Genomic DNA, 23,382 nt, shown 5'->3' with positions numbered 1-23,382 from the left:
TTTATGTATAAATTTTAAAATTTTGACTAAATATAATCGATGTCAATATTTAACAAAGTTGACATTAAAAAATAAATAGATAGTTTGGATTGAATTGGAGGAAGTAATATTTTATAAGAGAAAATAGAGAGAATTTATTTTGCGGCGAGAGTACCCACCCCATTTATCACAAAATCTCATTTGTGACGGCACGTATCCGTCACAAATGACCCAAATAAAGGAGAGGGGAAAGCACATGGGGATGCCCCCACCTTGTCCCCCCTATTCGTTTTATGAGTGATATTCCGTCACTTGCTCTGACCCGTCTTCAGCAAGACTAATTGCCATTTATATTTTTGTACCATAGTCCATAGGGTATAATAATGGTATTTGGGCTCAAATTGGTCACACTGTGAATAAAAAAAGAAGTCGGCTGGCAATCCAAAAAAACCACTAGTCACACTAGTCAACCATAGAATCCCTTTGTTCTCGATTGACGTAACGCAACTAGGTTGTACCAGCTCATTAAAAATTCTCGACTGTCTCCACACCATTCTTTACTGTTTTACACTGTTACCTCTCTTAAATAAATAAATACTTTATCTAATCACTAAAATTAAGGGACACATTAACGCTACGTAACCCTCTTAATAAACCCCCACCTCTCTCTTTCCCTCTTCATCTACAATTTCACCCTCCGATTGGAACGATAAATTCTCGTATAAGACCGTCTTACATAAAACTTAAACTCTTTTTTCTTCTATCATCTTCAATTTTATCCACTTATCGGAACAACAAATTCTCATATAAAACCGTCCTACCTAAAAATTTGGATAAAACTGCTAATTCTCGTGTAAAACCGTTTCACCAAAAATGTAAGCTCGTCTTACCTAATTTTTTTTTTTGGCTAAAACAGTGTATTTGTAACCGCTTTTTAAGAGTTTGATTTGATTTTACCCCAGCTTGATTTATACCGAATTTCTGTTGAATTGCGATTTTTTAATTTTCGGAGCACAATTTTTTTTCGTATTTCAGGCGTGATTTTGATGCGGAGATCATCAATTTTTCATCACAATTTCGCTTTTTTTGTTCGTAATTCGAATGATTTCGCTATAGATTTCAATTATTCTTCCAATTGTTGTAAATCGTCGTAATTTTATAACTGTAATTGACCTTTTTAACTGTTCAAATGTATAATTGTTGTTATTTTTTGAAGGATTTTGCTGTGAAATTTGATCTACTGAGTACTCGTATATCTTAACAAATTTTTCTAGGTTTGAATTTTTTCATTAATTCTCAGACGGTTTTGTGCGATTTATCTCACATTATTCGTAGGTGAGACGGTTTCTCAGGAGACTTACTCGATTGACTTAATCTTTTGCTGCATGTCAGTTATCATGCTCGAACAAAAACTTTTTCTTTTTTCGGTTTCGTTTCGGATTTTTACAGCTTTTTTTGGAACATTGAGAGTGTTACAGTGGTTAAAATTGGGAAAAATGAGTATAATATTACATTGCCAACGGAATTACCGTCATATATTGCTGGTAATGCTTCATATACAAGTTTTTGTTTGATTATAATCATTTTCTTTGAGTAATTGAATTCTGAGTATTTTGTTGATGATATTTTGGTTTTGCATGTATGAATTGAAGGCAAATGAGGAGCTGCAAGCCTGCAACAAACGCTGTGTCGGATCAAATTACCGGTTCGCCTTGGTTTTCGCCTGGTAATTGTTTTTATTTAATTTAATAATGGCCTTTTCCTTTTGTTCAGCTTGGAATGTGGATTATAGTACTTCAACTTGTTCATAGCTTTATGTTATACTGTATGCAAGTTGCCTTGTAAATGTGTGAAAATACCTGCGCCCTAGTTTAGAGCACTTACATAATTACATACTCCGTAGTGTGTTGGCTTCCATTTAGGCCTTGTTTGGATATCAAAATAGAAGGGAAAGGGAGGGGAGGGGGGAGAAGGGAAGAGAAAGGGAGGTAAGGGAAGGGGAGGGAGAATGGCGGTGGTCATTTTCCTTCCAAATCTTGCCTTTTTTGTTGGGGAAATAATTTGGCTTGGAGGAGGGAAATGGAGGGATCTAATTACCCTCCCCTCCAAATCCCTCCACCTCCATCTTGCTAACCAAACAAAGGATTTCTCATCCCTTCAAATCCCTCCCCTTCCTTCCCCTCCAAATCCCCCTATCCAAACACACCCTTATTTTAATGTCAAATAAATAAAATATTTGTATATTCTAGGTTGAGCTTAGTGATTAGGGTTTTGTTTGGATGGACGGATTTAGTGGGAAAGGAAGGGGACGGAAAGGAGGAGAACAAGTGTGGTAGAATGGAAATGGAACGGAGGGTAATAGATGGATCCATTTGTTCTTATACAAGCCTGATTAAAATCCCTCCAATGTAAGAAAGATTAGAAGGCAAAATGACATTGTTCCATTCTCTGTCCTCCGTCCTCCCTCTTTTCCTCCCCGAGTCCCCTCTATGTACCCCCTCCCTCCTAGAAGTCTATTCAAACATAGTGGAAATTCTTGAAATATTAGAAAGATCGTTCACCTTGGTTTATTTATTTTAGGGAGTTTTGTTGGTCTCTTGTGTATGAAATCTCATTTTTTGTAGTTTCTACTCACGAGTGGAAATAGTTGAATGTGTGTTTGGAAACAATTGTTCTCGATTGTTATGGCAGATTTTTGCTTGCAAGTTGTAGAAATTGCTTGAGGATAGACTGAATATCAAGTTCTTCTTTGAGGAAGCAAGAAATTATAGAAGGGCAATGCAATGCTTTATAAATGGTGGTTGTGGTTTTTGGTTAGTAACATGATACTTGATTATGTGTTAGAGGTGCCTATATATTCAGAAGGTAAGAAGATGAAGGTAGGTTAAAATAGGAGGGTGTTTCTTAGAGACGACGATTCGTACCAATGAGGCGTAAAACACGAGGTGAAGGCGCAACTCACCTCATAGACATGGGGTACACTATCTTTGCAACCAAATTTGAATGTCAAAATGTTAACTTCTGGAGAAATAACGAACCTTGTTGGGATTATAAAGAGGGCTAACATGTATACGAGTAAAAGGTAAGGAACAATATGGCAAAATGAAGGGGTAATAGAAGAGCAAGTAAGAAAAGGCAAGGAAATATTATAGTAGTGTCTAGTGTGTTCTGCTAGAGCCTTATTAGGCCCTTTTGGCTAGTGCCTCATCAAGCCTCGGGTCAAACGCTCTTTTTTTTCAAAACAATTGGTGTTTGCATTTCTGATTTTGTTTTTGTTTTTTTGTAAGTGAGAGATATATTTAAAGGATAGAAGGGGTACTAAAAAAACGGCCTCTCGATTGTCGCCTAAGGTGCGCCCTTGTGAGGCACTAACCGAAACGTGTGAGTGCATTTTAGGTGCGCCTATTAGATAAGGCTTACCTAACGAGGCTAGGTAGTAGGCTACACATTTTCCATATTTTTATTTTCTTGATCTTTATTTATGCCATCGAACATAAGTGGGAAGCAAGAACAACAAACAATCACCATTCAACATCCTTACCAATTACCCTAAATAACTCATACAAGATCCCCCTACAACCCCAGGAAAGATCTACTCACATATATCTATCTAACACAAACATAAACTGAACAATAAAAATGCTAAATATGGTTAATAATAAGTTTAACTAAATCAAAGCAAAGAAAATAATAATAAAGAGGAGAAAATGAGATATTTACCCATAACAAAAGATTAGATGAGAAAGAGAAAACTTGATTAGAATGAAAGGATTGAAGGTTCAATCTTTAGTACAAACCCAAATAAACTTACTACTACATGATTAACTAAAATTAAAAACTAATTAAGGAAAGATTAAAAGCTAAACTAAAGGGAGAATTTCTAAACTAAGCTAAATTAAATTTAGAGTTCTCTCGCTTAAAATGAATGAATATATATGGGGGTATTTATACCCAAATGCCAAAAAGACGTAAGATAAACAAGCGCTAGGAGATTGTCTAAACTAAGCTTAATTAGATTTAGGGTTCTCTCGCTTAAAATGAATACAGATGAGGGTATTTATATCCAAATGACAAAAAGACGGAAGATGAACGAGCGCGGAAGTGGGTTGTGCCCGTCCTGGTCAGGATCACCACTCTAGTTGTTTTCCTTGTTCTTCGTTTGTTGCGGTCGTGCATCACTAGAGGCGACTGTATGGACAGTTTGTCTTGGCTAGGGACACCATTTGGATGCCATTTGGGAGTTCCGTTGGACTTCCCTTACTTCCTCATCTAGCTGGTCGGGCCACAGCTCCTAACTTGGCAAATGTGAGTTCACAGCCACACGAGAGCTCGTTAGGTCCGCTGGCAAATGCGAGTTTGGAGTCACATGAGAGCTCGTTGGGTCCGCCTAGCTCTAGCTCTAGCTCCTATTTGTCTTTCTCGTGAGTCGGATAGCGCTCCAAAGTCTCATTTCCTACGAAAACCGTTCAAATACAACAAGGGCACTAGAGGTAGCGGTTAACAACCCAAAATCACTCATAAAAGAGCGATAAGGGTAAGAAATACAACAAGGGCACTAGAGGTAACGGTTAGCAACCCAAAATCGCTCATAAAAGAGCGATAAGGGTAAGAAAATCAAAGTAAAAGTAGAGGGTAAAACGGTACTAAAATACTACTACTAAGATTTTTGCTCAAAATTGTTACTAAAAAATCGCTCAAATACAACAAGGGCACTAGGGCACTACTCAATTACGAAGGCCAATTCTACTCAACTATAAACAAGACCATTTGTGTGACCCATGGTTACCAAATTCGCTCGGTGCCCTGCGAATCGCGAATTGCTTAAAGCGAATTCTATCATGTTGCTTACTAAAAATACACATAACACACACATTTTATAGGAGCGAATTGCGAATTGGTAAGGACGTATTCATTCGGTAACCATGGTGTGACCTATATATGCGTAGAACCAATTTTATCTAATACACAATGATTTTTTTATACTAATATCAAAGTGAACCACTAAATAGAAGCACCTTCTAGACTTCGACCATCCAACCCTTGATCATACTTCATTTGCATTAAACCCCTCCCCACACTCATGTTTCCATGCGAAGATAGAAGATGAAGATGAAGCTGACTCATGGAGGATTAGGCAATGGTTAATGCCATAAAGATAAGGCTTCGGTTAATGGAGCAAAAAATGATAATCGGATGAGGTTTCCACCGTACGAGTCATCGACTAGTATGATTGAAAATTTTATCAAACATATTTTTATTAGTATAATCTCCTTTCCTAGTACTCCGAGACAAAAAAGTCGTAGGAGTTTTGCACTTTCACTAGATATTACCCATCTTTTCCGAGAAATGGTTTAAAAGCTTAATCAAAAAGCGGGCGACCCGTCGTGTCTAAGTGGGAGACGACTCTTGAGGCACATATTGTTCAATCCTTGATTTCTTTTCCAAATTCTTTTATGCAACCCTTCGCTTCTCCTTTAATGGTTAATTTCCACTTATAAATTCATGTTAACCTTCTTTAAAAGAAAAAAAAAGGGACTTTGTTGCACAAAATGTTACTCTAAGATACTCCATCCTATTCAACTCAATGATGTCTACGTTTGGATTGATTTTTTATGCAAATTGTCTTTTGTTACTAAGTTACTTCCTTACCCTTTCTTAAACACTACCCCCACTACCCTCACCAAACCCACGTACCCACATTACCGCACAGCCTACACTTAACTTCTCCACCATCTAGCATTTCACTCACAACCTTAGTTTAAAAAAGCGCGCAAGGCGCGCCTAGGCTGCCCCAGCCTAATTCAAAAGGCGTACCTAAGGCGCATGAGGCACACCCAAGGCGAGGCGCGCCAAGGCGCACACGTGGCGCATTAGTGTGCAGTTACCCTTGTTTTCTCCCCCTTATACTTAATTTTCACTTTTAAAGTACATGTTAGCCCTCTTTAAAAAAAGGGATTATTTTCGCACAAAATTTGATTGTAAAATATGGATGTTCTCCTGACAATGCGCCTCGTGAGCAAAAGGCGCGCGCCTTCGCCTCGCGCCTCAACCCCTTGGGACTCCATCCCCTTAGTGCGCCTTGCGCCTTCTCAAACTAAGCTCACAACCCTCACTCACCAGTCACCACCACCCGCCACCAACCAAACCACACCCTCTAATCGCACAGATATGGGTTTTCAAGGGTGAGTTTTTTGAGTAGTGGGGTGGCTTTCGTGGAGAGGTGGTAAGTGTTTTCCAACACGTGGGTGCGATTACGGTGAGGTGAAGGTGGTGATCGGCACGTGGGTAGAAATTCCAAGTTGGGCGTGCGTAATTCATGTCTGGGCGTTGCTGGAGTGGTAAGAGGTTAGTGTGTGTGTGTGTGTGGGGGGGGGGGGGGGTACTGGGTTTGATGTGAATGGTTAGTAAGGGTGTGGAAGAAGGGTAAAGATAGTAAGGGTGTGTTAAAAGCGCCCCAAATAGGAGACATAAACAACTTTTTGAACATGCTGAAAAAGAAAAAAACTAGTGAACATGTTGATAACAAAAAACTTCCTTAGTTCAATATGAGGGAGTACAAATTTACATCTGAAAACGTGTCTCGTGTCAAGAAGGCACACGTCTTCGCTGTGCCTTCGCCTTGTGTCTCGCCGCCTTGGACCAGGGTTTGCTGTTCATAATACGCTTGATTCGAATTCACGATTCATTCTATTAAGCGGATCTGATTTGCTGATTATAATCCACTAATACGTATTGACCAAACGAATAAAAACAATTTAGAAATTACTCAATTAATGATCAGAAATTCAAAAGACTCGAAGTACTAGAATAAGAGAAAATTGATCAACTACTTATCTTCGTTAGATGTCCTTGAAATATCCAAAGTGAGAAAAATAATAGAAGTAAATAACTAGCCGCACTCCACTACTTATCTTTTCTTGAATCCATAAAGTCGTCAACCACTACTACTAATTTACTAATTTCTAAATTTTGTGAATTCAATCTCTTGAAGTTTAAGGGATGAATCCTCCAAGCTAAGGATCACCGGCTCTGAAGTCGATAAGACGAAGGTTCGAATGGACGAATACAAGTTTCTCGGCTTTTATGTTATGCAACCTATTTCTAATCATAGCCATACCATGAATAAACTTGTAAGTACTCAAATTACTTTTCGCAGAAGAGCTATTAATAGGCTCCAGAATTGTCTTAAATTGCGATTAAGAATTTAAGGTAATTTAAGATCTTATCACAGCTTATTAGTAGCTCTTTCGCGGTGAGGAATTGAAGTACTTGAATAAGCTCTTCCGCGGAGAGGAATTGAAGTACTTACAAGTTTATTCATAGTGAGGTTTGAAATAGGTTGAATAATATAAGAGCCGAGAAACTTGTATGCATCCCATCTAACCTTAGTTTCATGTCCTGATTTACAATTGACTATCCGACTCGTGCATTTAAAAAGGAAAAATGGAATTTCTAGCTTGGAGGATTGATCGCTTAAGCTTCAAGAGATGACCTTGGAAAGTTTCGAAATTGGTAATAGTAGTTGATGGATTCAAGTCTCAGCAGAGTGCGTCTAGTTATTTCCTTCAATTGTTTTTCGTAAATGTAGCGAAGATTAGTAGTAGATCAATTTTCTCTTATTCAGAGTACTTGGGGTCTTTTTGTATTTTCTTATCATTAATTATTTTTGTATTTTATTCGTTTGGTACATTTAGCAAATCGATATGTATTAGCGAATTTTGATATTTGTAATACGCTTAGCGAATCAGATACGCGAAATAGAGTGAATCACATGAGTAAATAGAGTGTATTACGAATCAGTAACCTTGGTTAGCAATCGTTCATGAACCCATTTCTTGTGGTACATCTATTTTTTGAACGTGACTCTTTTTACGTCAACCATCATGCTTCAAGTCTATGTGCCACTTCTCCATTATTTTGGTTACTAATATTCAAAAAAGTTAGATACTTGTACAGTCTCCCCATCTGAGGGTGATGCCTCCCTACCTTCATTACAACTAAATCTATCCTTCAAAGGCTGAGTTTAAAGCTATGAGATTCCAACGTTTGTCTCCAGAGTTCAGTTTGCTTTCAACTCCTTCCTTGTAAGTTTGTTTGAACTTTGAACTCCTTTCTTTCTCTAATCAGAACACAATAGCAATATCATTTGCAAAAAATCACACTATGGTACATCGTCTTGAATTGATGATTGATGTCATCAATTCACCCATAACAATAGCTAATCCAACCAAAACTTTTTTTTTGTCTCCTTTATATATGGTCTCACATGTTTTGTGAGTTTTCTACATGTACCCCATTTTTGAGCAATTAGTGGTTTTTGGATTTACAATTTATGGTTTAGTAGGCATTGTTGATATTTACTTGTTAGTAAGCTACTTGATGAAAAAGAAAAATTTCTTAGGTTTGCCTATGTCTGATCAATTCCTCAACCAATATGCAAATGATCAAAACTGCCTAGGACACATCTTATGGCACAACATGTGTAGCATTTTTTGTTGTCTTTCGTCCTTCACTTCCTATAATTTCTCTATTAATCCGAAAATGTAAACCACTTTCCAATTAAACCTATTTTTTAACCTAGTATTCCCACTCACTTTTTCTCTCATATGGTAAAAAAAAAACATGTACCAATTTTTTTGTAGAATTTTATTTTTTTATGTGTCTACTTTAAGTTTCTGAAATCCAAATCCAATAGCAATAAAGAACATCTGAACAACAAAATCAATTTGAGTCATGCAACTATAAAGGAAAAATATAGAGTTCACTTACTAGAAGCCCATGTAAAAGAAATAATGTTCAGTTTTCTAAGTTGTACCTTCAACTGCCGACTTATCTAAGTTGTACCCTTACGATTTTGAAATTCCAACGACGTTCCTTGTAACTTCATACGTCTTTACTATGATCCCCTTCAACCCTCCTTTTCTCTCTTTCTCCACGAACAACCCTCCTTCAACCTCCATTTTCACATCTCACCCTTCGTTATTATAGTGATCACAAACCATCTTTAGCAACTACAACCTACTGTAAATACCTTCTTCCCCGTGAAGTGTAAAGTGATAATAGTAGGTTATGGATTTTTTTTATTGAAGTTCATGGATTATTGGGTGGGTTTATGGGGTTCGTTAATTGGTGGGCTAAAGGGTAATTGGCTTCACGGGTGGATTAAGTTATAGGACATAATCAATAATTGTAGAGGCTGAGTATAGAATTTAGTCCACAATAGAATTTCAGAAAGGCAGGAATACCACGTAGAAAAATGAAAACCTCTGGGTAGACTAAGTGGATCCACTAATTTTTCTAGATACGTGGTATTTAAAGGACCGTAAGGAATGTAAGATGCAAAATTTTTAGTAGAAGGGTAGGAGGAAGAATAATAGCTCATCTCATTTATATTGTCCTTTTCGACTTTGGTTTTCAACTTGAGACTATGAGGTGCGCCTTATGCCTCGTTGACTTAGGGCCTCTTGCGCCTTTTATCCTATTTATTGGTTTCACTTTGTTATATTTGTGAGATTTTAAAGATGACAACTAGGAATCTAGCTTAGGAAGGAAAGACTGTTTTTCTCTTGTTGAACACTCAAATTTAGGCCCCCATTACATATATGCACTAATTATATGCAATCATTAACGTAGAGAGTCTTCAGAATGTGTAGTTAAATATATTAAGGGTGCATGTGTTTTAGAAAGAAAATGGAGTGTTTGGAGTTGAATGGAGGGAGTGTCTTCCCACTTTCAGATTCAGTGTAATAAATAAGAATTATATTTGCATACTGTTTCGTTTTATTTCGTTATGTTGTGTTGTGTGTATGTAAAGAGACCTACAAGGCAAAGGCACTTTTTATATGAAAGGTTTTGAACTCACGTCAACAGAATGAACGCTCATCGAGTTTTCAAACTAAGCTAATTGACATGTTTATATCCTCTATCCAAAAATTAGTATAGGACAAGGAGTTCACTGGCTCCAATTATTTTGGATCCAGGTAATTGGCATTTCTTGAAATATCATTCATAAAGAAGCTAGTACATAAATTCTTGTGACAATGACTAACTTTGAAATGTTTGATTATTGTTTTTGAGGATATAAATTCTTGGTTTCTTTCTTGACTTCTAATCAATACTCTAGTTACAAAGACATATGCTATCACACTTTGTTACCTCTTTTGATCAGGTAAATTTTCTTGCCACTTTTCTTGCAACTTCCGTACCAAATTGGCTTCTTAGTCTTGAACACTGGTCACCATGTGTGAGAGTCATGTTGGGACTCTGTTCCTGTAAATTTTTTCCATAATCAGTGCAACTGTAACATTTCCAGGCATAATAAATTTCAGCTGAGTCTGTATACTGTGCTAGGTATGTAAGCTGTACTGCCATTTTTTTTAACTTTGTTTATTTACCTTAGGCCAAAACATTTCTTTGACTTTCCTGGAACTATCCTCAGAATCTTCTATTTCGTTGGACTGACAATGAAACATATTGTGCTCATTTATCATTTGCATGATTAAGTCAGGAGCATTTCTTAGTCGAATGTTGAATATATAGACTTGTAGCTTACTCATATATTTCCTGATAAGGTATTGCTTCTTTCTGTTACTTGCTCCTTCTACATATACAGTGTTCCTACTAGTATCATTGTTATTACATATTGACCATTTTGAACTAAAAGAAAAAACTTTGGAGGCTATTTCTACATATTAATCCTGTGGCTGCGGCTTACACAGGCTCAAGAGTACATCTCTGTTATATTATAAAGCCAAAGAAGAGAGAAAGCCTGGTTGCCTTTTTTGCTTAAACTCTAGATTTTGAAAATCCATTAAGGTCGCCTTCCCTGAAGTTTTTTTCACTACCCCATTCAGGCATTCACGTAATCTAATTTACAAAACAAGTTCTTTTGTAGAAGCCATTCAAATTTCGTGCAAAGCGGTTTTTTTGTTGATGACTGGATACTCAGTCCTAGCTCTCAAAAACTATATGCTATTTCCCCCAATCTCAACATTCTATTTTGTTAATTTCCTATCTGCTTTGCACTAAAATGCTCTTTTACTGAATTAGTTAGCTGAGATCTTTGGTAGTTAAATCATAAATGGGCCATGCTCAACCCAAGTTTATTCCGCTAAGGCTTTCTTTTTTAAAGAAGCAGAGATAAGTTACTCAAAAGCGAACACATAGCATGGTGTGCTTTCCTTTATTACCGTTTTCGAGGGTTCTCATAATGTTTTTGGTTTTGCCTCTCAACCCGATCTTAAATTTCCATCATTCACTAGCAAAATTTATTTGTTTTTCACATCGACACTATTTTTTATGAGACGGTCAATGGTCTTTTACCAGCCAAAATAACAAAAGCATGGGATAGTAGGTCAATTATAACAACTCCTTAGTCTCAAAAGGGAGCAAAGTGTAGTACAACAATAATAACAAATCCTTAGTCCCAAAAGGGAGCAGAGCATAGTAACCTTGAGGAATTGTCTTGAATAGTATTATTCAAGAACCCCATCTCTGCTAGTACAGCTGCAGTCTGCCAGTGAAGGAAAAAACAAATTATTGGCGAGAATTTTGGGCCCAATCTTTGTAAAGATGAATAAAAAAATGGATTGGATAGATTCTCATAGGTGGTATACCCCAACTTTATGGTGCTTGATGATTCGTCATTTTGCTGTTGTGGTAGTAGACTTAGTTGTAGCTGCATAGGTCCATTCGAGTCCTCCACAACATATCTGCTGCTTCTAAGTATAGCATCTCTGTTAGAACCTTTTGTTTGGCTTTCATATACCTGAAAAGGAACTCGTGACATCCAAGTTGTTATTGTACACAATACCTTGTCATTGAGGAAGAAATCCTACCCATTACTAACCGACAAATACCTTTTTGCTTAGTTTGATGTTCTCTTGGTGAATCAGATCTTTTCTCTTGTACAACTCGGCATTTTCTTGGTGAATGAGCTTCTCCTGTAAGATTTAGCTTTCACATTTATGTACTAATAACTTTCTTTGTTAATGTAACCATATAAACAAGAGTGGTATAATTTAACCTTTTCTTTTAGTTCCTGTATTTCGTTAAACATTAGTTGATCCTGCAAAACAAAGGCAATGAGCTAATTATATATCAGACAAACTTTATCACCTTTTCTAACCTTATCTGTAGTACCTTCGTTGTGCGAACTTCTCGTAAACTGATTTCTAGTTGATTCTGGAGATTTTGTAGATCTTTAACAGTCAAACCTGAGAGATCTTCCCCCATTATTTGACTGCAACGTAAAACAAGGAAAACTTCTCTTATTAACTTGAATAAAAAATTCTTGTTCATGTTTTCCGTTTCCATTGCACTCAAGTCTCAACATTACTTAGCAATATGATCTGTTGGACGTGTAATGTGATTGTTTTTTTTTTTTTTTTTTTTTTTTCATCTGCTTTAATGTAGTAATAGATTGCTAGGCTTTATTTCAAAATTGTTTTCGTTCCACCTTTGCCGATAATGCATTAAATGGAGCATTTGCTGTTTCAAATCAGACTTGTCAGTTTTTTTTTTTTTAGCTTGCATTTGTCTTGGATCTGACTTTGACATTGCATCCTGAAACAATCTCAAGTTCTTAAATCCTAACTCTATAGTGTTATAGCTGCACAGTTGTTTCATAAATAGTTTTTTCTCACTCGTCTAATTTGATATATATACTCTGATAATTGTGATGTACATGTTACTGGATTCGGTATGTGAGCATGTTGTATGACAAAATGGGAACTTTTGTTCTAATGGTTACTTTGTAAACTGTAAGCCAGAGTAGGAATTCTATCTACTTCAGTTTAAGCAAGCAGTAAATTGTAGCAAGGAGCAGGGATCATACCGATGCCTTTCTTGAAGGACGTTTAGCTGTTGCCTTAGGGTTAGAGCTTCATTTTGCCAAAACTGTCAAGAAGATAATTCCATTAACATGGTAAATTATAGAAATCATTGATAGGTATGGGAAAGCTGGTATGTATCTATATGGGATGTTTGATTGGTTCAGTCACCATCGAGCCTTGTGGTGGACTACGGTTCAAGCACCTATAATTACATCATAAATTTTCATATTTAAGAAAATGAAAAATCAATAGATATATCTATGTAGTTATTCATTGGCTGTTATCTTGGTGGACTTTTGTTTGATTTTCCCCTTTTCTGTTTGATGTCATCACTGGGCAATGTTAGTTGAAATAAATTGGAATATAGAAAAATCTGGTTTAATATATTTGTTTAGGTAAAAGATGTATAATTTTATATTTTATGCTGGTGAACATTATATGGATTGAACTGGATTTGAGCTACATAATATTTGGATTAAATTTGATCAAAAATTTCAAGTCCAACAGATTGTGAATTTGATATTGACTTGGTAGTCCAGTTCACACCCCTATCTCTATATTGCAAATGAAAAATACAAGATTCCAGAAGGAGATTTGGTGGGTTGAAGTGGAGTGATGAAATTGTATTTGGGAAGTGGCCGTCCTTAAAATGGAATATGGATAATGAGTGTCTCTACTGTTTTGATGTTTAATGGACAACATGATTTAGGAATTGAGAAAATATGACATCCATATTATAAAACTGATTGCTTGGGCCTTTAAGTTTCCATGATTTTTTGTCACATACATGCATTCTTCTTCTTGCTGGTATTTATAAGTTGCTAATAATAAAGTTTACTGTGCTGCATGACTTTATGCTCTTGCTCGTCCGTGACGGCAAATGTGCTAGTACCTACTAAGTGTGTCAAAGCTTGAATTTGATTCTTGTTGTTTTGATCGTGGACATCATTAACTGAGAGTTACGAATTGAGGGTTTGAGGGATAGTTGTCCTTCTCGTAGATGTACATGGCTCGCGCACAGCAGCTATTTTCTTCATTTATATTGGGAAATTAAGACTATACTAGGAGTACTTAATGCAGTATACTATAAACATTGTGTTTGAGAATATAACAGTGAACATACCTTTATATCACTATCTGGATTCACCAGCTGATTCTTTTCCTCTTTAGCTTTGTTGTAGCGGTCAATTACAGACTTCATGCTGGCAATGCAAATTCAAAGTGATTTCAGCATTCAGCAATATGGTACAGGACTCCTTGTGCAAGAAATGGCAGAGTCTGCTGCTGCGGTCCTTTCACATGGATTTGAATGCACAACACTCAGAGTAACTAACTATCAGGTATGTCTTAATCTCAATTGCAACATTGAGAATGTAGTTAAAGGTGATAGTATGTTTGCATATATGTATTTTAGTTTCCTGCATCTTTTCCTGTGCAAGTTTTCATTGTGACGCATTGTTACTAGTTTCTGGTTTCTCTGAAGCTTGATTGGTCTTGTATATAGATTCTAATTTCTAAGTGGTATTCTCAAAATCCCTAAATAGAGTTTTCAGAGATCATTCTCTGCTACCAATTTGTTGTAGGATTCATGTCATAACTAACTCATGAGGAATAGAAAGACCGACATCCTGAAGTTCTATCATTACAAGAACAAAACAATAAACCGTTACCTTTAAAATGTTTCAGGGTCGGTTAACTTGAATTGGTCCACAACTTTAATAAGTGCCAGAACACACTAGGGGGTATAACACTGGCATCATTTTTTCTCTTTACAATAGTCCTTTATACAAATTTTCTCTACACTCGGCAATAGTTTTTTATACGCAGTTGTCTACTGGAAGTCCCTATAAAATAGTGTTGCTGCTTGCTGAGCAGATCAGGCAGCAGCTGTTTAATTATGCTTGCCTAGTACAAATTATCTATCTTCCAACTTTTGTAACCGACTGTGCAAGGAATGCCTTCACTATCACCCTCATCTCTTTTGTTTTGGTTTTATACAATGCATAAAACTTTGACAAAATCAGCAATAAAGCAAGCCCATCTCACCTAGCTACCAACCCTTGTCTCTCATTTGCAATTACTCTCAAATAATTACAGTTTCTCACTAGACTGACAATTAAGACGCCGTTCACCTCCAAACAGGAGAGATGCATCTTTTCTACATGTTGCTTAGACTATTTGGACTTGCTACTGTTTTTATTCTAATAACCTTACCGGCTTACGGCAATTTCAAAGCTCATAGAAAACTGACTAACAAGCAGGATAGTTAATGGCATTTGAAAGGCAGGCTTAGGTTAAGGAAATGTCTTATGTTGTGCATAGTCCGTCATGGGGTCGTGTAGGGGCCTTGAAGGATGCTTCGTTTCCCCATCTGTTGTATATCAAGGTTGACACTAGCACCATGGATATAGTCTCCATTGTTATGACTTCATAAGTATCTCCAATATCTCTGGAAGCAAGAATATTGTCACCCGACTCACCCCATGGCCATTACCATCGGAGCATCAACTTTTGCCCATAGAATAGCTAAGAGAACTAACTGAGCCCGTGTGTATTCTAAGTAACAATGTCGATGGAATATAGAAGTGTTTCTCTCAAACAATAAATGCCAACAAGTCAGCCAAACAACACATTTTCATAGAACACTCCTTTCGAAAACATAATGACAACAATAATTGGTTGCTTATTGTCAACTAAATCTTAATTGATCGGTATTTTGCCACGAATTTAGCGATTAACATTTAGTTGGCTGCAAGTCGGCAACCAAATGATGTTTAATCGATAATTAGCTACCAATTCACATTTCTTGTCCCTTGTCCTTCTAGTGTGTATATATATATATATATATAGAAAACCTAGTGTTTGTGTGGTTATTAGAAAAACTTGAAAAACTGGGATCCCCAACAGATGTGCGCCTTAGGATACCCATAGAATCTTAGACTTGAGGCTAGGATTTGCAAGTTTCATATCCCTCTCTTCAAATTCTTTCCATTTGCACTTTCCTTACCATATTGTCCTTGTTATACATGTTAACTCTCTTTTTAAAAAAGACCATTGTGGCACCAAATCACCTATGTCTTATTTTGGAAATATATTTTTGTTTGTAAAAATAATGCGCCTTGTGTGCTATAGCGTGCCCATACACTTCTTACCTTGCGCCTTTCCCCTTCTATAACCAAGTCCCATGAACTGGATGAGAGGTGAGGTATTTAACTAACAAACTTCTTGTAAACAGAAATAGAAGTTGGGAACTTCTCATGAATCGGAGGGTTATATTTCATATGAAGGGGAACTTAGGCCCTATTCTTTTGGACTGAAATTACCTGGCCTGATACATACCAAATTGGTGAGTTGATAGGACTGCACTGGAACGAAGTGAACTTAAGTCCAAAAGAACATCGTCTAATGGGTCTTGTACTCTTGTGTGACATTGCGAACCAAACGGTCGTGGAGTCTAGCAACTAGCAAGTATCAACTAGGTCAGTTATTCAAAAGTTGTCTGCATTAGTATTGTTCATGTAGCTCCCTTTGGAACCATATGACAAGAAAACATATTCTCACAGATCTAGTACTCTCTCTCTCTGTTATTAAGGAAAGGCAAGCCAATCTTCTGTAGCCAGTGTTTATTACAGATATTGCTGCCTTTTCATTATTTGACCGATCACATTAATACTAATGTGTGATACTGAGTTCTATTCCTGGCCACCTTGGGGAAAAATTTTCAAGTGGCAGTGAGTAGCAAACGAGATGTTCTTATGTAACAACAATTCAAGATTAAATTGAGCAATGTTGATGGATAATCTTTGTTCACAGCCTGCTCCACTATCCTAAATTTCTGATCTATAAATGTAGGAAGAATTTAACACTAAGCAATTGAAATATCTTGAGAAATTACCAGCGACACGCATAGCATCAAATAAAGGTAAACAAGCAACACATGATTCTGTGTACTACAGGTGAAATTGAACCACAGCAGTACAGTATAATAGTATTATTACAAGTTTTAGTCTGACCTTGAGCTTGCAAAATCATAGAGCTTCCCTGTGCTTGAGAAAATGATAACTCCAACTTCTGCATCACAAAGGATAGCTAGCTCCTTGGATTTCTTCAACAATCCGTTCCTTCGTTTTGAGAATGTCACTTGCCTGCTCGTTATGTTATCGATTCTTCTTATCACAATCTTTCCCCTTCCCATTTGGATTAACTAAGGCAATTTGGCATAGTAAAATCTCAAACCGATGTAGAAATGGCAATAATAACCAGATTGGGAAGCAGAATAGCTATATTACCTGGAAAGGAAGGTCAACAGTGATTATAATTGAGAAGCAGCTGGGAAAAGTTACTAGAAAGACAAATATAGAATGAATTTTGTCAATATTAATGGAGTTCCCTGAAAGTTCACCCCTTTGAGCTGGTTGTTGATTTCAAATCGTGAGTATTGCTAAATGAGGAAAGTACTTGGTTATTATATGCCAATGGGAAAAAGAGACAATGATGTATAGTGGAAAATGTTGGGGTTTTGTGCGCAATCACCAATAAGAATCAATTTCTAGTTAATCTGATTGGATATGCCAAGTACAAGGGCTGTCTAGCTAATAGATCATCAACATGTGGCAGTCTAAGTTACTTTTTTTGGATATATTACATGTGTTTTTCTAGTGTCCTGAAATAATTGCCCTTTAATGTGTCCCTTTTTTCTATTTTTGACCTTCGTGACCATGTTATACTGAAAAAAGAAGTGGATTTTTATTTGATTTTCATGCAACTTGTTTAGGAATCTTCTTTTGCTTGTGCCCCCAATATTTGGGGAGGTTCATATGCTTGTTAGAATGTAATCCCTCTATTTCATTAAATTCTTCATGTTACTTTTGAGCACAATATTTAAGGGATAACGAATATGTGGTTCTTATTTAAGGAAGGATGTGTTTGGATAAGAGACGGGGTAATATTAGCCATACATTTTGTGTGAAAAGTGAAAATGGTACATCAACATCTTATTGAAACAGCCAAAAATGGAAAGTAGGAAGATCATAGTGAAATGGAGGGAGTATATTTTTTTTTTCTTGACAAGATGGGTAATTGGGTTTGTTGTTCATGTCTGTGCTCGAAAATACCATAGATCCAAATTGTTTGACATTTGTTAAGCTACAAGAACTAAATGTAATCATAGAACCACCTTTAGAGGGTTCAACACTTCTATAAAGTACCTTATGATGTTCATTAGGTGGCTGGATTTCCTGAGAGAAATGTGCTTTACCTGCCAAAGATTTTATCTATGTAAATTTGGGTGATCGATATTTGATGTATTGAGCTTTAATTTCACGAAGGTGTTTTCCTATTTGTTTATCACTATTCACGATTAAAAATTCTGACATAGCTAATTCATTGTATCAATTTCTAGTTGACCAATTATTAAGTCTTGTAGGGGTCTATTTTGTCAATTGACTCACTGTGAGACAATTCTATTTTACTTGTTTTGTGTTTGCACATTTGGCCAGTATAAATTTTTTTGTCCATTAAAGATGGATCAGAAACCTTGCTATACTTGCGCTGTAGAATTTGTGATGATACTATCACTTCAAACGTTTTAATTTAATTTTTAGTCTGTTGATACAAATATCCACCTAATTGTCATTAGGGTTATTTTTAAATCACCTTTGGGGAGAGTGTGTACATCTGACTCCTTGATTGCCTTACCTGCACTTGGTGGGAAGCTTTTAAGGGATTGAAATAATGTTGCTAGTATTGGAGTGTTTGCTTAAGGTACTCCAGTCCCTTGTCATATCGTAGTGCAACCACTCAGAAAAATCTGCCCTCAAAGAGTTTGTATATGAAAAATCTTGAGATCTTTAATTTAGATACCTTAATCAATCTCTCGAACTTCACTGGTCTTTGAAAGGTGAATGACAAAGAACAGGTTAATAGTTGAGTTACTCTCTTAAGCCACCCCGTCGCCGCGTTCTAGTTATACTTTACTATATGCTGCAAGTCATCACAACACTCCCATCTCTTGAAAAACAAGTCTCATGTTAATATAATGTGAGAAACTTATTTACCCATTAACCCCTAAGCTTTGTGAAGAAGATTTGCAAATGTATCCTTTATTGTTCCTGAATTATGTCTACATAGCCTTTTCTCAATTTTATCACTACATCTATCTTTTGAGGTTTCTGGTGATTCAGTCACCCTCATCCTTCACTCTCATGTCACTCTCTCTCTTTGTGTGTTGTATGATGGTATGATTAACGACTTTTGTCATGGCGCTCTGTAGTTGTGTAAATTATTTAGTGTGTGGTGTGATACCTAATGGTAGAAAGGCTCCTGGAAAGGTTATAAGGGCAGTGGTTCCAAGGAGTATTGTTCATATTGTAGCAAAAACTGTATACAATTCAGTAAGCCGGAGTTCATTTAATCTCTACAGAATCTACTTTGGCGATGAGATGGTGCATGATGGTATGATTAATGACCTTTGTGATGGCGCTCTGTAGTTGTGTAAATTATTTAGTGTATGGTGTGGTACGTAATGGTAGAAAGGCTCCTGGAAAGGTTATAAGGGAGATGGTTCCAAGGAGTATTGTTCATATTGTAGCAAAAACTGTATACAATTCAGTAAGCCAGAGTTCATTTAATCTCTGGAGACTACTTTGGCGATGAGATCTTGCTGTTTGCAGATCTTACAGCATCTATAAGGAAGATCAGTCTTTCTTCAGTTCAGGAAGGGATGCTTGATATTTCAGTGTATTTGATTGTTGTGCTTGATTCCTTCAAATATGATTCTTGTATAATACATTGATATCTGACTATATTTTGTGATGATACTGGAATCTCTTTTGCTTACATTTGGATTTGTATTTACATTTGTTTTATTTTTACATCACATACAGACCAATCTTGTACAACTTGATAGCAGCACTTCGTCTCAAGGCGGAAATTCAGAGTAAGCATATTCCGTGGACTTGCACATTATATCGTAGTTGTTGCTTTGATAATGGTTAATTTTTTTAAATTGGAAACAACAGGATTGTTGTCTTAACAACTATTGTTACATTTTTGCCTTTTGCCATTAGGCGCTACTCACCTGTTGTAGATGTATAACAATTAGTATCATAATCGTATTTGTCAGTGAGTGTGTGAAGAAAAATCTCCTGCAAATTTCGATGAAATACTCAACATCTACTAAGCCCGAGAGGATCTGTCGGAGCCGTCCCAATTTTCAGAGTTCTCGCCACAAGAAATGGGAAGAGAAACTTGAGTAGCACTAACAAGGAATGGTAAAGTAATATAGTCAATTCTTTTTTACCTGTAAGATTCTTTTTCGATGGCTGTTGGTTTGGTTAAGTCTTGATGGTGGATAACGTGGATTCAACGTCCTACTTGCACATTTTCTGATGTTTTCCTTGTGATGTCGAAAAAGTCAATTGTTTCACAACTATAGCACAGTGAAAGTGCCATTAAGGATTATAAAATCAAATTTGTGTGTATTAGATACAATTTGTGTCTCCATCATAGTTTGCTTGCTTACCTTTCCTTTCTGTGAGACCAAGTAATTCTGCCCATTCATTCACATAAGGGTACTAATTTTAAATGCTCAAGTTGCTGAGTACGTTTGGAAAGATCTATTCAAGACCTGTGGTTTTACTGGTAAAAATAAAACAAAAGAAAAATAGATCAGCATAAACTATACTACAGAAGAAGTCATCGTTGTTGTGTTTGAAGTAGTCTAAACTTGCTATGTCAATGCTTGTGAATAGGTTTAAACAAGTGCCTATTTGGCTATATTGGATTCAGGCTGACATCTTCTGTACAGTGATATACTCCATTATTTAATAAAGTTGTTCTGTTAAACAAGCTTTATAAAAGCTTGTGTAGTTTTACTTGTACTTGGTCTTCAATTTTCATTAGTTTCGTAATACAAGATGGCGGATTCTGAGGAAATTCAACCCCTTGTTTGTGATAATGGAACTGGAATGGTTAAGGTTAGATTCTAGTTTGACATTTTTGTTTTCTTGTTGCAGTGCTCATATCAGATTTCTAAGTTTAACTTGGATCATTTCTTTTTGGCAGGCTGGATTTGCTGGAGATGATGCTCCAAGGGCAGTCTTCCCGAGTATTGTTGGTCGTCCCCGACATACTGGTGTTATGGTAGGGATGGGGCAGAAGGACGCATATATTGGAGATGAAGCACAGTCTAAAAGAGGTATTTTGACGTTGAAGTACCCAATCGAGCATGGCATAGTAAGCAACTGGGATGACATGGAAAAGATTTGGCATCATACCTTCTACAATGAACTTCGTGTCGCACCAGAAGAGCATCCTGTGCTTCTGACCGAGGCCCCACTGAATCCCAAGGCTAACAGGGAGAAGATGACTCAGATTATGTTCGAGACTTTTAATGTTCCTGCCATGTATGTCTCAATCCAAGCTGTTCTCTCTCTCTATGCCAGTGGTCGTACAACAGGTTAGCGTGGGATAGATGGTTTTTGTAATATGACTGTTTTTCTTGCTAATTTAGAACTCCTTCATAACTATATTTGTGTGCCGCAAATACAGGTATTGTGATGGATTCAGGAGATGGTGTGAGCCACACAGTTCCAATCTATGAGGGTTTTTCACTACCCCATGCTATCCTCCGTCTTGATCTTGCTGGTCGGGATCTGACTGACAATCTCATGAAGATTCTCACAGAAAGAGGGTATATGTTCACCACTTCAGCAGAGCGGGAAATCGTACGTGATATAAAGGAAAAACTGGCATATGTGGCACTCGACTATGAGCAGGAAACGGAGACTGCTAAAACCAGCTCAGCAATAGAGAAAAACTACGAACTGCCGGATGGACAGGTGATCACCATTGGAGCTGAGAGATTCCGTTGTCCGGAGGTGCTATTCCAGCCTTCATTGGTTGGAATGGAATCCCCGGGTATCCACGAGACAACATTTAATTCCATCATGAAGTGCGATGTGGATATCAGGAAGGATCTTTATGGTAACGTTGTTCTCAGTGGTGGTTCAACCATGTTCCCTGGAATCGGTGATCGTATGGGTAAGGAAATAACGGCTCTTGCTCCCAGCAGCATGAAGATCAAGGTGGTCGCTCCACCTGAACGTAAATATAGTGTCTGGATTGGAGGCTCTATTCTTGCCTCTTTGAGCACTTTCCAACAGGTAAATCATTCTCTCTTAATCTTTTAACTTACGGTAGAAGTCAAATCACATATTGATGTTATCACCTGATACATAATTACATATGCAGATGTGGATCTCCAAAAGTGAATACGATGAGTCTGGCCCGCCAATCGTTCACCGAAAATGTTTCTGAGATGGACGTGTCGGATTGTCAGCTATCGATCTCTCTCTTCTTTACTTTTAATGCGGCTTGATGAAACTTTTAATCACTTTTTACAGTGTTTGATTTATGCTTGTTGAATGAATTTGTTCGTGTGTTGTATGTGGATGATTGTCCAATTTCTTTGTTTGTAGCTACTTCATAATACGATATGTTACATATTTGGAGAGCATTTGGTGGATGTTTTTGGTTTTACCTATCAATACCGCACGTAGTCTCATATGACACCGTCCTGGCGTCATGGGATTGACGCATCATATGAGAGTAGTTACTCTTTCTTGTGTTTTTTTCGTGTGTTGATGAATATGAGTTTGTATTCCCGTTAAACTGGGCTCGACTCACATTTTATTAATATACAAGACCTTTTCACAGTGAGAGTACCCGATCTCATCCTATCTGGGTATCTGCTATGAAGCTAGTGTTGGTGAACTAGATTTCCAGGTCTTCCTTAACTAGTGTTGAATACTTGAATCTGTTGATGGTGTATCTTTATGTCATTCCAGTTGCTTAAAATACCTCTGTTAGATAGATGTGGACTGTGGGCTAAGCTGCTGCAGGCCAGCCGGGCTTGGCTGAGAACGGGTTGGGCTATGTGTTGAGTGGCCCAAGCCCGCAGCACGGGCTGAAGTGCTCCGGGCCAGGCTAGGGGTTAGGTGGAAACGGGACCGGGCCAAGATGGGGCGGCCTAAAGTGGGCCAAGTGGGCTGGGTTCTTTTTTCACGGGCCGGTCCCTCAAACTTGGTGCCCTGGCACTAGAGCCACTAGCTATGTTACTCCGACACTCTACTTAGGCTGCCGTGTCGCGTATTCGACACCTATTTGTCCGATACCGACTTCGACACTTCACTTTAGACCAAAAAATTGAAAAATCGGCACAAAATAGCCGTATCCAACACTCGACACGCGTCAGACACGACACCTGTGTCGGAGAGTCTTGTGTTACACAGGCCACTAGTGGCGAGACGGGATGGGCTCTTTTTTTCACGGGTCGGGCTCTCAAACTTGGTGCTGTCACTATTGGCGAGACGGGATGGGCTGGGTTAGGGCAGGCTGGCCAAAATTTATACCAAGGGTGTGGTTGAGCTGGGCCAACCTGCACTTGTGACCACCTCTACTTTTAGACTCTTTCAATTTGGACTTTGGATCACTGCAAATTAATTCAAAATACGATTACAATTTATTGGATATTAAGGGTACATACAGTTATGGAGTATGGACAGTCTCT

General features: G+C 37.4%; 2 protein-coding genes across 7 annotated transcripts; one reads left to right on the top strand and one right to left on the bottom strand.

The window, feature by feature from the left end:
• The first annotated feature begins 910 nt into the window (after positions 1-910).
• On the top strand, positions 911-22,329 carry LOC141604756 (actin-7-like). 5 transcript variants are annotated; one of them, XM_074423244.1, is made up of 9 exons: positions 911-1,523; positions 1,632-1,705; positions 13,983-14,152; positions 19,697-19,749; positions 19,936-20,083; positions 20,715-20,788; positions 20,877-21,270; positions 21,363-21,976; positions 22,065-22,329. In XM_074423244.1, exons 6-9 carry the CDS (start codon positions 20,729-20,731, stop codon positions 22,128-22,130), a joined length of 1,134 nt encoding a protein of 377 aa, XP_074279345.1. In that variant the 5' UTR covers positions 911-1,523; positions 1,632-1,705; positions 13,983-14,152; positions 19,697-19,749; positions 19,936-20,083; positions 20,715-20,728; the 3' UTR covers positions 22,131-22,329. The 5 variants fall into 5 exon arrangements, with proteins under 5 accessions (XP_074279345.1, XP_074279347.1, XP_074279344.1 ...); XM_074423246.1 differs by lacking the exon at positions 20,715-20,788; XM_074423243.1 differs by having other exon boundaries at positions 19,936-20,788.
• Positions 9,919-17,382, bottom strand: LOC141604757 (MADS-box transcription factor 23-like). Of its 2 annotated transcripts, XM_074423248.1 has the most exons (10): positions 17,102-17,382; positions 16,826-17,016; positions 13,936-14,014; positions 12,815-12,876; positions 12,121-12,220; positions 12,005-12,046; positions 11,838-11,921; positions 11,595-11,746; positions 11,430-11,491; positions 9,919-10,248 (listed from the first exon to the last, which is right to left on the bottom strand). In XM_074423248.1, the coding sequence occupies exons 2-9, from the start codon at positions 17,005-17,007 to the stop codon at positions 11,476-11,478; spliced, it is 717 nt and encodes a 238-aa protein (XP_074279349.1). In that variant the 5' UTR covers positions 17,008-17,016; positions 17,102-17,382; the 3' UTR covers positions 9,919-10,248; positions 11,430-11,475. The 2 variants fall into 2 exon arrangements, 1 of the variants encoding a protein (XP_074279349.1); XR_012526211.1 differs by lacking the exons at positions 9,919-10,248; positions 12,005-12,046 and having other exon boundaries at positions 11,323-11,491; positions 11,838-11,950; positions 12,097-12,220.
• Positions 22,330-23,382: the final 1,053 nt, after the last annotated feature.

The sequence above is a fragment of the Silene latifolia genome, chromosome 10, assembly GCF_048544455.1.
Source record: "Silene latifolia isolate original U9 population chromosome 10, ASM4854445v1, whole genome shotgun sequence".
Taxonomy (NCBI): Eukaryota; Viridiplantae; Streptophyta; class Magnoliopsida; order Caryophyllales; family Caryophyllaceae; genus Silene; species Silene latifolia.
Note: the sequence above shows the minus strand (reverse complement) of the source record. Positions and strands in the feature narration are given on the sequence as shown.

Bases quoted from the DNA above. Each gene is read 5' to 3' on its own strand.
- LOC141604756 (XM_074423244.1), top strand. From the start codon at position 20,729: ATGGCGGATTCTGAGGAAATTCAACCCCTTGTTTGTGATAATGGAACT. The intron at 20,789-20,876 runs GTTAGATTCTAG...TCTTTTTGGCAG, and splicing joins ATGGAACTGGAATGGTTAAG to GCTGGATTTGCTGGAGATGA. The intron at 21,271-21,362 runs GTTAGCGTGGGA...CCGCAAATACAG, and splicing joins TGCCAGTGGTCGTACAACAG to GTATTGTGATGGATTCAGGA.
- LOC141604757 (XM_074423248.1), bottom strand. From the start codon at position 17,007: ATGGGAAGGGGAAAGATTGTGATAAGAAGAATCGATAACATAACGAGC. The intron at 14,015-16,825 runs GTCAGACTAAAA...TTGCATTGCCAG, and splicing joins TATGATTTTGCAAGCTCAAG to CATGAAGTCTGTAATTGACC. The intron at 12,047-12,120 runs GTACTACAGATA...TTTGTTTTGCAG, and splicing joins GAGAAGTTCGCACAACGAAG to GATCAACTAATGTTTAACGA.